At 41.6% G+C, this 13,194-nt stretch overlaps 2 protein-coding genes across 2 annotated transcripts in view; one reads left to right on the forward strand and one right to left on the reverse strand.

The window, feature by feature from the left end:
• The first annotated feature begins 1,384 nt into the window (after positions 1 to 1,384).
• On the forward strand, positions 1,385 to 4,312 carry LOC140334536 (uncharacterized). Its single transcript, XM_072416803.1, has 2 exons — positions 1,385 to 2,603; positions 3,429 to 4,312. The coding sequence occupies exons 1-2, from the start codon at positions 1,590 to 1,592 to the stop codon at positions 3,594 to 3,596; spliced, it is 1,182 nt and encodes a 393-aa protein (XP_072272904.1). The 5' UTR covers positions 1,385 to 1,589; the 3' UTR covers positions 3,597 to 4,312.
• A 3,803-nt stretch (positions 4,313 to 8,115) lies between these two features.
• Positions 8,116 to 13,194, reverse strand: part of SLC4A3 (solute carrier family 4 member 3) — a 26,300-nt gene continuing 21,221 nt past the window's right edge. The window contains exons 17-19 of the mRNA XM_072418062.1: positions 12,656 to 12,825; positions 9,992 to 10,165; positions 8,116 to 8,415 (exon numbers count right to left, since the gene is read on the reverse strand). Coding sequence (XP_072274163.1) covers positions 8,338 to 8,415; positions 9,992 to 10,165; positions 12,656 to 12,825 — 422 coding nt within the window. The 3' untranslated portion in view covers positions 8,116 to 8,337. The remainder of the gene's footprint in view (positions 8,416 to 9,991; positions 10,166 to 12,655; positions 12,826 to 13,194) is intronic.

Here is a 13,194-nt window from a genome sequence, read left to right on the forward strand (position 1 = left end):
TTATCAATAAAACAAATAGCAGCAGTAGTCCCAAGTCCCAAGCTTCTCTTCCTAAATGGAATCTTTGGCCATCTTCATTGGCCAGACTAGGATGACCTATGGCACGCGGGAGTTTGTTCAGTTCCGGCGGGGGAAGCTGGGACTGCCAGGTGCATGTGCAGTTCTATGGAGCAATCAGGCAAGTAAGAATGCTTTTTACAAAGGGACATTACATGTCATTTATGCAATAATGCCCTGCCTGGAACTTTAGTTCAGTTTTAGGTATAACCATTGAATGTGTGCACATAATGTATTAGGTAATTTATGTTAGGTCTTCTGCTTTCCTTTGTTCACATTTTGAATGTGGCTGATTCGTGTTTGTGGTATCTAATCATTGGCCAGTATTGGGGTTTCTTGGTGGTATTTATATTTTTCATACATAGCCACCATGTTTTTTCTGTTTTATTTATGAGTGGTACAATAAATATTTACATAGCCTTAATTTTTCTCCCAGTTTCATTTATTACATGGTGAAGCCTTCATGTTTCTCTGTTTTCTTTTTAAGTGGTGCCACAATTCCCTATGCAGTCTCTATCATAGTTTGATTTATAGGTGGTGCCACAATTCCCTACGTAGCCTTGATTTTTCTCCCAGTTTTATTTATGAGTGGTGCCACAAATTTCTACTTGGCCTCCATGCTTCTCTGTTTTATTAATAAATGGTGCCTCAATTCCCAACATAGCCTCCATGTTTATCTGTGATTTTTTTAATAATTGTGAATAGCCTCTTTTTTTTTCTCCTAGTTGAATTTATGGGTGATTCCACAATTCCCTACGAAACCTTCATGTTTCTCCCAGTAGCGCTACAAAATATGAGTGGTGCCAAAATTCCCTACATAGACTCCATGTGTCTCCCATTTGTATTTCTGAATTCCCTATGTAGCCACAATTTTCCGTGGTGCCACATTTCCCTACAAAACCTTCATGCTTCTTTAAACACATTACAAAGGAGTCATAGGAGTTGATTGTTAATCACCACAAAACACCTACAACTAAGAATAATACACAAAAAGGAGCCCAGCCCTCCTCACTTCTACAACAATCAAAAACTAAAAACTTGCAGCTTCTGCTTCTTAATACCCATTCATGGCAGCAGAGCTTTAATAAACAAATTCCGTTTCTAGATTGTTCCATTCTGTCCACAATTCTGACCTGCCACAGCTCTACTTTAAATATTTATACCTTCAGTCATTTACTGAAATCCTAGTCAGCACTGGAGACCGCCTGTAATTGACAGAAACTAAACACAAATCTTATCAGCGGTTGCAGGTCTAAACCTGCCTGAGGTTGCTGGGAGACCGGTCAGCGGTGTAATCTTTAAAACGAGTCTAGCAAAGGGGAAGCAAACACCAATACAAACCAGGGAGAACCACAGAAGATTGTAACTAACACAAACTAATAGCAAAAACTTTAAAAGAAAGGTCAGGAAACATAAAGTTCCTCTATAAAGTTGATGGAGCTTTCCTGAGATTGAAGAAACCTCCTCATTAGAATTGGGGTGCAGAGGATATTTACTAGAAGAACAAGATTTTGGTCTTGGAATAGAACTTTATGTCTGGCTCCAGGATGGACAAGTTATATATATCCTTACGGGAAGAACTGAGAGTCTTTGAAGAACAAGTTCAGAAGTGTCGAGTCAACTTTGACTTGCAGACCTTGCAGAGAGCCCTGGCTCTGCTGTCAGAAGACCGGAAGGTAGAAGTTTATCATTGGAAACATATAGAGGAATATGTCAAGACTTCCTCCACCACCAGCGTACAAGGGAAGCAACTTCATAAGTACCTATCATGGCTTCTGTCCTACGTGGAGGACCTACGGACTATGAAGGATGCTTTTGATGACCATGTTGTTTTTCCATTGTGTGATAACCTCTATGTCAATGATGAGAATGAGGCTACACCAACACCAATTCCATTGTCTCCACCGAATATCTCTGGCACCGCCAGACAACTTTTTCACCATCGACGTAATTGGGCTCTTCTTCTGAGCACAGGGAGTTCAAGGCACCAACATTATAATGTAACTCCACGTTCCATGGCTCTTCTACATTGCATCCCAGATATATTTGAAGAGAGTCTAGTGACTGCTAACTTAGCACAAAACTGGATTCTGCTCCATGAAACCCAATCTAAGAAACCTTCACCCACTTCTGATTCCCGACCCGCCATTGAATATCTAAGTGAAGTAGAAAAGGACAAAAAACTTTTTGGGGCCTTCACACAGTCACCGGACAAGGAAGCTCAGTCCCATCTGAAGGACTCCAGGGAGCATATGATGTTTCTTCTATGGAGAGCTGGTCGGGCCGAGGTTCTGGAGAACCAACTGAAAGATGCCAAACTGAAAGTTCAAACTATGCAGCAAGACATCGATGAACTAAAGCAGTTCATTCGAACAGAAGGACAGGGGATGTCTGATGTTCAAACCAGTATTAGCCTGGAGAACCAGAAGAGGCTACAAAAACTTCAGAGGCAGTTGGACTTAGAAAAGTTCCACCATCAAATTCTAAGCTCTGATTGGCAGCTTGAGCTGGAAGTTCGACCATCACTCATTCGACAAATCAATGCAGTAAGTTTTATCAACCTTTTCTGTATCTTAGCTCAAGCAAGATCTGTGTGAGTGATACAGTCAATGCGCCTGATTTATTAAAGCTTTGGAGAAAATGGACTATTAAAGGGGAACCTGGGTGACTGAGTGAATGTATTTCTTTGCTAGTCCTAGTAAATCGAACTGCTAGTAGTTGGCAAAAGTTTCCAATGTAGGACCAGATCCATTGCAGGTTTGCTGGATCACCCAGGTTCTCCAGTGATAGTCTATTTTCTCCAGTCTTGGAGAACTTTAATAAATCAGATTTATTTTGTCATGAACAAAAAAAGGAGCCAATATTACAAGATATTTTCAAATGGTTCATTAAGACCCTTTTTTTATTGAGTTTTATTCTTCCATTTGTCTATTCTATCTAAAGCAGAACAATTTTAGAAACCTAAATAGAAAAAAACATTTCCTCAGTTTCTTTTCTTCTTTATTCCTTTTTCAATGACAGTACCTCTTTATAGGGTATGCCCTGACCCACGTATACTCAGACTTCTTGCGCTCCCTAATTGCTCCTTCCTTCACCGAAAATATAATTTATGAGTATAGGGTTGTATGTCCCCTGCTCTCTTGTGACCTTGCAGCCAATCTCAAAGCTTGAGTAATGTCACATAACCTAGTGGATGACGTAACAGTCCCCCTGGATTGCCTATACAATGGATTTCAATATTGAGTACAGAGTGCAGGCTAGTTGAGTGTATAGGGATGAGGGAATCTTTCTAGGAATATTATTACTTCCCTATGCACAGACAAGGCTATATGCTCATACAGTAATTTTGGTTGGTCTGTTGTTGCTCCCAGGTTCATGAGCGTTGTGCAGAACTTGAAGGCTCTGTGAACACCCGGAATGAGTTCCGCAAGGAGCCCACCCAGGAGTCAGTTGGAACACTAAGCGATGTGGAATGGGATACCAACTCCATCATCTCCCAAAGTTCAGCCTATTCTTCTGATGTTTTCTCCACCCATTGATAAACTACTACAAATTATGTGACTTCAAGTGATCCCCATATTTTTTTTATGTGGTTAAAGGTATCTGTCCTGCCTTAGAGTAAATGCCACCAGATGCTCCATATTAATCATAACTCCCCCTTCCTAATTTAGCTCTGTTTTGTTACAATGAGCCTGATTTATTAAAGCTCTCCATGACTGGAGAACATACACTTTAGTCAGAAACCCTACGTGATTGAGCAAAACTGGAATGGATTTCTTAAAACTCATTTGCTTTGAGCTGGCAAATGTTTTCAATTCTTGACCAGATCCATTCTAGGCTTGCTGGATCACTCAGTTTATTTTATGACTTGATGGCTAAGCTGCTCCAATAGACATCCTACTTTCCAGTTATAAATGCCTGCTGATGCCTTTTTATTGGGCAGCTATCAGGGATTCGCCACAAAATCAGAGGGCTGAAGTCCAGGTCACAAAGTGAAGACAAATAAAACCTTTGCAAGTAATAAAAGTAACGGCAAGCAATGCATCTAATCATAAAAGAGGCTGTATTAGGGGCACCAAGATTCCCATGATCGTGCCATAGCTGAGCTTGAATCCCAATCCAGAGATTAGTTGGTGACCCTGCATAATCCCTCAACGAAGATGGTGCCATCCCTTAGCCACATGGCCAGATGATCTGAGCCTGGGCAACAAGGTGAAGGCAAATCTCAGAAAAAGAGAAACATTTCTATGTAATAAACAGCAGAATCTTTAACTCCAAGGTTTACGGTTTTGTTGGTGGTGGTTCAGTTTATAAACGTTTGGCTTCACAGAGGAATACAGCCCACAGTGGCCAAATCCTGACCCTCACTAATGCAGTTTATAAAGTGAAAAGGAAAGATGGGATTGGTTACTGTGGGCACTCTTTGCTTTGTCTTTCATTTCTGAGGACCTAAGACCTGTGACAATCACAAAGATATCTGGATTACTGATCAACAGACAGCTACAATTTGATTGGCTGATTGGGCAATATTGCTTTCTGCTTCATGGTAATAAACCTAAACTCAAGATATGAAAACCCATGTTTATAAATATTCCTCGCTAGCTGCAAAGGATATAAATTCATTCTGTGTGCACCAAAGGCCTTTGCAAAACTAGCAGCAAGAACATCTCTGTGTTGTACATAGCCTGAGCAGAAAGCCAGGCTGTGGGAGGGGCCCAACAACCCCAAGCTTTTCAGACTGCCTGCATAAAACTACAAGAGGGGGCGGATACCAGACCAGTCACCCTGCACCGGTCTTTATTACAAGACATTCCTATACAGAGTCAGTGTCATGCTGTATTACTGCACAGATCTGGAAAAAATACATAAAAAAACACAGAAAGATACAAAGAGGAGCACACCAGCCTTTGTATTTAGACAATTTTTGGTTTTCCCAGGGTTCAGCTTTAAGAATGTTGCCCCAGGAGTTTCCAATAAATTGCCTTGCCAACTGTTTTTTCAGCCTAAATATTCCTGTAGCCAATAATATTATATACAAATGCCACAAATGTGCACATGTGTGAATGTATCTACACTATAGGCTGTATAATTGGAATTTGGCTGTTACATCCATGGCCGGTTTGGGGGGGCAAACAGGGCAATAGCCCAAGGCCCCCTTTTTCTGGAGGGCCCTAACTGACAAAATGGCAGGTGTTCAGGCAAATGGAATGCATTGAGATCTTCCATGCCATATAAGTACATAATAATAATAATAATAATATAGGAAGATATCTTAACACGCGGGCCACTACTGTCCCTGCATATGTAGGAGTCAATATCTTGTCACTCCCCCATTAAATTCCTGACTTTTATTTAGTGTAGAAAATCCTGCGGGCCCTTTGAAGGGTCCATTAGCACTAATGCAGCATTTTGTATTGCGTCTGCTTTGATGCTTCCTCTTTGTGTTGGATTGGCAGGAATCTTCCCGGCTCATTAGGTACAATTAGAGAAGATTTCATTCATTTTCCTCCAACCAGTCCGTGTGAGCTGAAATCCTGGCCTGGCATGGGGCCAGATCGCAGAGGGTGAACACACACTTTGGGGTTATATTAAGACTTGGCAGGGAGGAAGAAGGTCCCTTGTTGATAAACAACACTGGAGGGCTACATTCATTATACGGCAGAGTTCATGCATCAGCCATCATTATCTAACCAGGATTAAGGCTGCCGGCATCATTAACACAAGTGAATACTCCTCAGCATTCATTTATTTATAATCAATTGTAGCGCACCCTTGGGTGTTAGGTGATAATGTAATGGGTCCACTCCAACCCACCCTGGTGACACCGCAGTCCTCAGTGGCCCCACAATTGGCGGTGCAACAGGCACAATAAGTGGAATAATAAGTGTGGTTAAAATTGCAATGCAAACAACATTGAAAGGTCTTAAAATAATATAAGGGAAGCCTTACAATACCACAGTAGAACATGCAGTGTAACACACAACAATAATACACCTCATAAAAGAACAGCCAATTACAGGTACCATATACTGCAATGTTACCCAAAAAGCCCCCAACTTCAAGTATGCAGACACTAAATGGATAGCCCAACCTATGAACTAACCAGTGCCCTCTGATACCCTAACTGACGGGCCCCCCTTGGAAAGGTGAAGATAATTAAGGCTCCTGGGTTCTGCTGGAATGACTGTCCGAACTCTTTCTATGGAGGAACTTGACTTTCAGAATCAGCAACAGGTTCTCTTTACCCAGGGCTGACGGAATCCTCTTGCAGATGTAAGCTTGACAGCCAGTCAGATAACTAAAGACGGGCATGTGTCTATGTGTAGCAGTCCTGGTGTGACAAAGGGAGACAGAGAATGAGTGCTACGGTACTTCCATAGAAGTGTCACACAGCCCAGAAGAAAGCTGTAGTTGCCTTTCAAGCAAATGAAAGAGTAGCAGTCAGCAATAAATGGGGAGAACAGATAAAATAGTAGTCCTGTAGCTCTGGTAATAATAGCACCGGCTGGGTGTACAGTCTTTCCTCCCCGGTTGAATTCTAGTGATCCCGGGCAGGGTGGGTATTATAAGTGATCATAAACAGTCTGTCCCCAATCACTGGCAGCAGCACATTCTCACCTTTGACACTGAAGGTAAAGATGAGCTTCCTCCCCCCTCCCTCTTTCTGTGCACCCTCAAGTTCCCCCCCAGTTCATACAGTGCACTGACCCAGACCAGAAAGTGCCTTGGCATCTCACATTACATAATACTGTGGAACCACAGGGTTCAGCATGCCTGAGGTTCAACATTAGCAAGGTGCTACACTATGCAGTGTAAATACGTAAATGTTACTCTGTATCAGGCTTTTGCAGCCCTTGTGCAGTAGAGCTCAAGATGGGATAGTGAGAAGAAGGGCAAGGAGCCAATCATTGGTGTTCCAATGCTCATGTGCTAACAAGGGACATGCTGATAAGCAAAGAAAGAGCCGAGAGATGAGCTCATCAGTCTTCTGCTTTCCAGTAACTGTCCAGTCTCAGACTGGTAGTTGAACTGCAATCAGGTGTCCTGCACTGCCAGGCTGAGCTGAGCTATTGCGGAGCTCAGTAAATCCATAGCTCGTAGAAATGTTAGATAAATCATGATCATTTCCAGTGACAGGAGTGCTGTACACACACAATCCTGTTCTATGGAGAGGGGAGGTGAGAGGATGAGTATGTGGCACGCTACTGTGCACTCCTCAAAAGGAATGTACACCAGTCCTCCCTGCTTCGTCATTCATTGATCCACCAGGGCCGACTGCTGAACAAAATCAGAGGATCAATGTACAAATGTTTACCTGAGACAAGCACAATCATTTGCCTGAGTGACAACCATCTAGCGTGCACACACTAGGGACCCATTTGTTGATTATATCAGCAGCCTTAAAAACATTTGTTCCGTCCTCACCTGATCTTAGGCTAAAATCTCATAGGAAGGTTTTTTATATATATATATATATATATATATATACCAATATGATCCCACCATTAATTAAAGTAATTGTTCTGTTCTTAAAGTTGCACACACCCAGTTCCTGGACTGGCCAGGCTTGGATGATATAACTCCTCTGGTTATATATCATCTGGGGGCAACCAATAAAGATGGCCAAAGGTGTCCAACCCGGAAGACTGGGCAAAAATATTGGCACCAGGAGGGAGCTTGCAGCTTCTGCATTGCTGAAGGGGAGTATTGCAGCATTTATTTTCAAATCTTAGATTGTAAACTCTTCCGTGCAGGGTCCTCTATTCCTCCTGTGTCTGTATCTGTCTGTCATTTGCAACCGCTATTTTATGTACAGCACTGCGTAATATGTTGGTGCTATACTGTTTATCAATAATATTTATAATTTATTTTCACTTCAATTGCATCAGAAAACAGTTAGATCACCAGGCTGGCTGGAGTCATATAAATCTCAGGACCGCATGGGCAGGGAATAAAACCCCTAGGCAGGTAAAACAGCTCCCATAGAGGAATATCATCCATGTATGTAGCTGTTTTCCTGTACATCAGTAGTATGAGAAAAATCTGAACCCAAAACAATGTCATTTGTAATATTTAATAAATATTTCATTTATTTGCTTGCATTTTCTGTATCTTTTGAGCATGGCATATGACTGTGCAGGTACAGGGATCAGGATGTGCAATGAGGGGTCAGAAGAGGTTTGGGGGTAAATCAGTTCTAAATTACCGGCCCCATAATGGACACGGCAAGAAGGAGCGCTGGTGAAATTATCGCACTGATTCTGGTACAGCGGGCCAGAATCACACGGGCATATGAAGCTCATTGTATTCATCCTGACCATCTTCATCGAAGTTCGGTTCAACGTCTTCAGCGTCCAACTGGGAAAAAGAAAAAACAGCAATTCGGTTGAATTTAGGATCTCACCATCAAAATGTTAGAGGTTTAAAATGGAAATCAAATGTGTTTATATATTGGGAAAGGATTAGAACTGCTTGTCTGCATTTAATGCTACCTGGGTTCAGTTACAAAGATTCTCCCTCACGTTTGGGTGACATAAAGGTTCCCTGTCACCCAAACCCAGTCTATTGGAAACCTTCACACATGCACTGCTAAATGCACATATTAAACATGTACAAGGAAACTTTTTAACTTTTGAGATTTGTATGTCTGTCCATCTAGATTGGAGATGTACACAGCTCTGTCATAGCTCAACTTGGCCTGATATTTTCACATACAGGCCCCAGCCCCAACCTGTGAGTGGACAGTGAAGGGAAGCGGAAGAATATTAAGCTCTTCTCTGTACAGGTCTGATTTAGTAAAGCTCTCCAAGACTGGAAAGGTTAGACTATCATCAGAGAACCTGGGTGATCCAACAAACCCGGAATAGATCTGGTCCAGGATTGAAAACACTTGCCAAAAATTAGCAAATAATTTTTAAGAAATACATTGAAGGTTTGCTGGATCACTCCCATGATAGACCAATGATTCACCAATTTTCTCCAGTCATGGAGAGCTTCACTTCTTCCTATCAGTATGTCCTCAGTTAGCACATGAGTATTGGAATACAACTCAATGTGAAGAGATGGAGCAATCTCTTAAGCCACAGTATGTACAGATGCCTAAAGCTACGTACACACTTCCAATTATTATATAAAAATTGGAAGTGTGTACGCACCTTAAGTGCCTGTACTATTGCAACAACCTTGGGCAAAAATTGGTTATGTATACAGCGCCATCCACAGACATTTAGCGATATATCATGGCAGGTCACTAAATGGCCAGACAGGGACAAGCATTGTCATTCCTTATAGATGCAGTGGGTTGCCTTCTGCTTGTCCTCCCTCTCTAAAAAACTGAACAATGCTGTGTGTACAATGCTCATTTATTCTACTGTCACTGGAAAGAATCACAAAAGATCATTTCCAAGCACAGAAATGTACCATCTGCAGATAGCTTAACAGAGTCTGGATAGCAAGAAAAGCCACTTCCAGACAGCAAGTAGGAGAAAATCTGCAACAGGCGCAGGTGTTGTGTTTTATTTCTTGTTTGTTACTTCTATTTCTTTTTTGATGCTGTTGAAGGGTTTCCATCACTTCCTACCCAGTAAAACGTTTACAGCAGGACAGGAAGTGAACAAATCTATAAGGAAGTCCTGGATAGCAGAAACCTAGAAGGGTTTTTTCCTTCCCTGTAAAACTAAGAAAACTTTTTAGCTTAAGTTTCGTCCCGTGTTACGCTTGCTGCACAAAATCATCATTATTGAGTTTTTTCAGATAACATTTTTATAATTTTGAGAACTGACAGCGTATTCTAAATGAATGGGCTTACTGACGCAATTCGCATTACGATACAAAAACGCATGCATTGAGGCACACATGGAAAAACATGCTCATTATAGTGTGAACATATTTAACTATTTCAATATCAGTGTGAAATGTATAAAATATCACTCACAGCTTTAAGCTCCCTCTCATGGAAAAACTTGGGTAGGATGAACCGTCTGAGAGGGACAGTGAGGATGAGGAGGAACGGAAAAGCCAGGGAAGCCGGAGACGATTTTACCACCCAGAGCAACACAATGCAAGAGAGCTGGACGCAGGTGAACAGGTGCATCCTCCATGTGCACACCTGCAGAGACAGCACAGGGATCTTTCAGTGCAAGAAACCTGGGATTCATTACTATTTCAAGTATTACAGAGAAAAATAATACTATACATAAGAAAATCATTGCTGGTTTACAATGCAGATCAGCATTTAGAATGCAACCAATCAGTAGATTGACCCACTTATAATATTTCCATGATTAAAGTAACAAAATACACACTAGAAAGAATGCCTTGGTGGTGGCCATGATGGTTCTCACCCTACAGGACAGTTATGTGACTACACAACTTCTTTAATGCATTTAAAAATATTGATTATGGGAACTCCAGATATTTAAAACAAAATGATCCATTTATTAAGTTATACATTCAGTAGAATGTATTTATAATTTTGGGTTTAGCATTCCATAATATTTGGCTGGGAGAAGGAGGGCTAAATAAGACCCTACTGCTTCGCACAGTTTTATCAGTCTAGCACACTTGGACAAGCTAACAGGAGGGAAGATTGCTCCTACTCCTTAAAGCAAACTAAACCAAAAACTTTAAAAAATCACACTTACCTTTATTCCCTCAAATCCCTTGAACGCGCTGGACCTTACCTCCTTCTTCTGGCTATGTTACCTGGTCTCCCTGCACATGCGTGAGATCAGCATCTCTTTTCCTTCAGTGTAAGAAAATGCCCCTTCTCGGGCATGCGCAGAAGGAGCAGTTAGGAGCCTTCCGGGATATGTGATGTAGGTATCCCTGGAGACTCTGTGCATTGCAATCAGTACAGAAAGGGGAGGTGCTTCTCAATTGTTTTTTAAAAGGGTGTAAAATAAAAAAAAAGAATATTTTTACTTTTTATAAAATTATATCTACCTTTTTTTACTAATCTAAAAGATTTTTTTTAGGCCTGCTTTATTTCTCTTAGGAATGGGTAGAGGGGGTATCCTGCACCAAGCTTTACTTCCTATACACAGCCAGCAATCTGGCGATGCTTTGTGGCTGGGGTAACTGGAGTACAGGACTGGTTTAACAAATATATACATTTTTTGGCAGAAAAGAGAGTTTGCATACATATTTGTATTATAATCCTTGCCAGCTTTCAGCAGCTTGGGGCTTATTAGGACAAGCAAAGGGAACAACTTAAGATGAGTGCTGGGAGCAGCGGTTCCCCAGTGAATCTTGATGGTTGGCACCTTGGACCAGCTCAGTTGGCTGAACTGCTGCAGCAGCTGGTAGTAATGAACTGCTCACTACTGCCCCATTTATTCCTTAGGCTTGTCACTTGCTTCTAAAGAGCCAGCATTTGCAGATTTACCAGCAGGCGGCAGTAAGTGGCACTGTTACATGTAGCATCTCCCCCGAGTCAGTAGTTCACTGGCATGAGGAAGCTGTAACCGCACTGCAACCTCACTGCCAGGCTTAATATAGCCCTATGGGTGGCTGTGGGTGAGGCCAAGTAGCAGACACAGTTCACTAATATGAGAAACCAGTAACTCACTGGAACCTTACCTCCTGACTAATCTGGCCCTTATACTTCTCCATGATAGAAAGCTCTGACTGTTACCTCCACCTCAAAAGTATAAAAGTGAAATCTTTAAAATATTGGGACATTCATTAAAGTGATGTATAGATGATAGAAAGACATATAAGGTACAAATCATGTGGGTATGCCACAATGATCTGTGCTCAGTGCCATGCTAGTGTAGATTGCACAGTCTGACCACATTCCAGCCAATGGAGAAAAACACATTCTGTCTGCTCAACCTGCTGGAGCTGGAGTAATTTAACAATTTCCAGAGGTTGCCTAACAATGGTGCATCATGCTCACTGTCACCGTGAATAAAGAATTTACGGGGTAACCTTGCTATGAAACTGAACTATATATGCTGACCATGCAATCTTGTATCCGCGCATTGCACAACAATCCCATCTTGTCATAATTAGAAACTTGCATCATTAAAATGAAAATAGAATAAATATAGCAACCTCTGGGAAAACATTGCCCTAACTGAATGGCATTTAGTTTGCTATAGCAGTGTATTATGAACAATTGCCATATATTTTAATGAAAATACTTTTCACAACTTTTTCATCCTTGGAATGCGTATGCATGTTCCAGTTGGCTGGAAACAATATTTCTCAATTATGATAGTTTCCAGCGATTACAGAATGACAGATGAATGAACAAGTGCTGTACACACAGCACTGTTCTGTTTTATAGAGTGGGGGGGGGGGGGGGATTGAGTGAGTGGCACCCTGCTATGCTCTCCTTCATTGACTATGGAGTGGTCATACTCTAATGATCAATCATGGAACTGTCAGGATGGATCCATGAAGGACATTGGGTGACCGCTGATCATATGTCCGATTCTTGCCCAAGACAAGCCCAACTATTTATATCAGGTAAGAATCATCTGCCCTGTGCACACAGCCTTACTTATTTATCTTGGAGATGGTCTTCTTCCCCTGCAGTCTCTTTAAAACTATACAAGATCTACATGCACTCCAGCAATAGATACATACTCACCTTCACCACATAAGGGTGTTCGGGGTGATGTTTGGGGTGCATGAGGATAAGCAGAAGCCTCTCGAACAGTTGGATCCCAGTGAGTGATGTAACCCCCATGTACAAGAAGATCCCAAACAAAACCGCCAGAGGGATCTGACGCAACATTTCCCCCATTACTATGGAGAGCCCTGCAGGAGGACAGATATAATCACATGCTGACATTTTTGGAAAATAAACAATATTTACTTTATAAATGTCTAGATAACATAGACCAATTGCAAAATGTTTTTGGTTGTGGGCATTGATCTTTACCTTATCCCAATGTTTCTGGACCTTCCTAGCATGGGGGAAGCCTGGAAATAACGTTCAGGTCTTTGGGAACCCTTTCTAAAATTACTATATCCACAACTCACAGATTATTAATATGGTGGTCAGTAGGAACAATGCCTCTTACATTGCTGGCCATTTGTCACCCTTACAGATAGAAAAAAAGATCATTGGTGTCAGTTAATCTGACCTAAGTGGTACAAATTTCGAGGAACCCCCAGCAACCTCTG

Source organism: Pyxicephalus adspersus, chromosome 7, assembly GCF_032062135.1.
Source record: "Pyxicephalus adspersus chromosome 7, UCB_Pads_2.0, whole genome shotgun sequence".
NCBI lineage: Eukaryota > Metazoa > Chordata > Amphibia > Anura > Pyxicephalidae > Pyxicephalus > Pyxicephalus adspersus.

Excerpts from the sequence above, each read along its gene's own strand:
- LOC140334536 (XM_072416803.1), top strand. The coding sequence starts at position 1,590 with ATGTCTGGCTCCAGGATGGACAAGTTATATATATCCTTACGGGAAGAA. Across the intron at positions 2,604-3,428 it reads TCATTCGACAAATCAATGCA|GTTCATGAGCGTTGTGCAGA; the intron begins GTAAGTTTTATC and ends TGTTGCTCCCAG.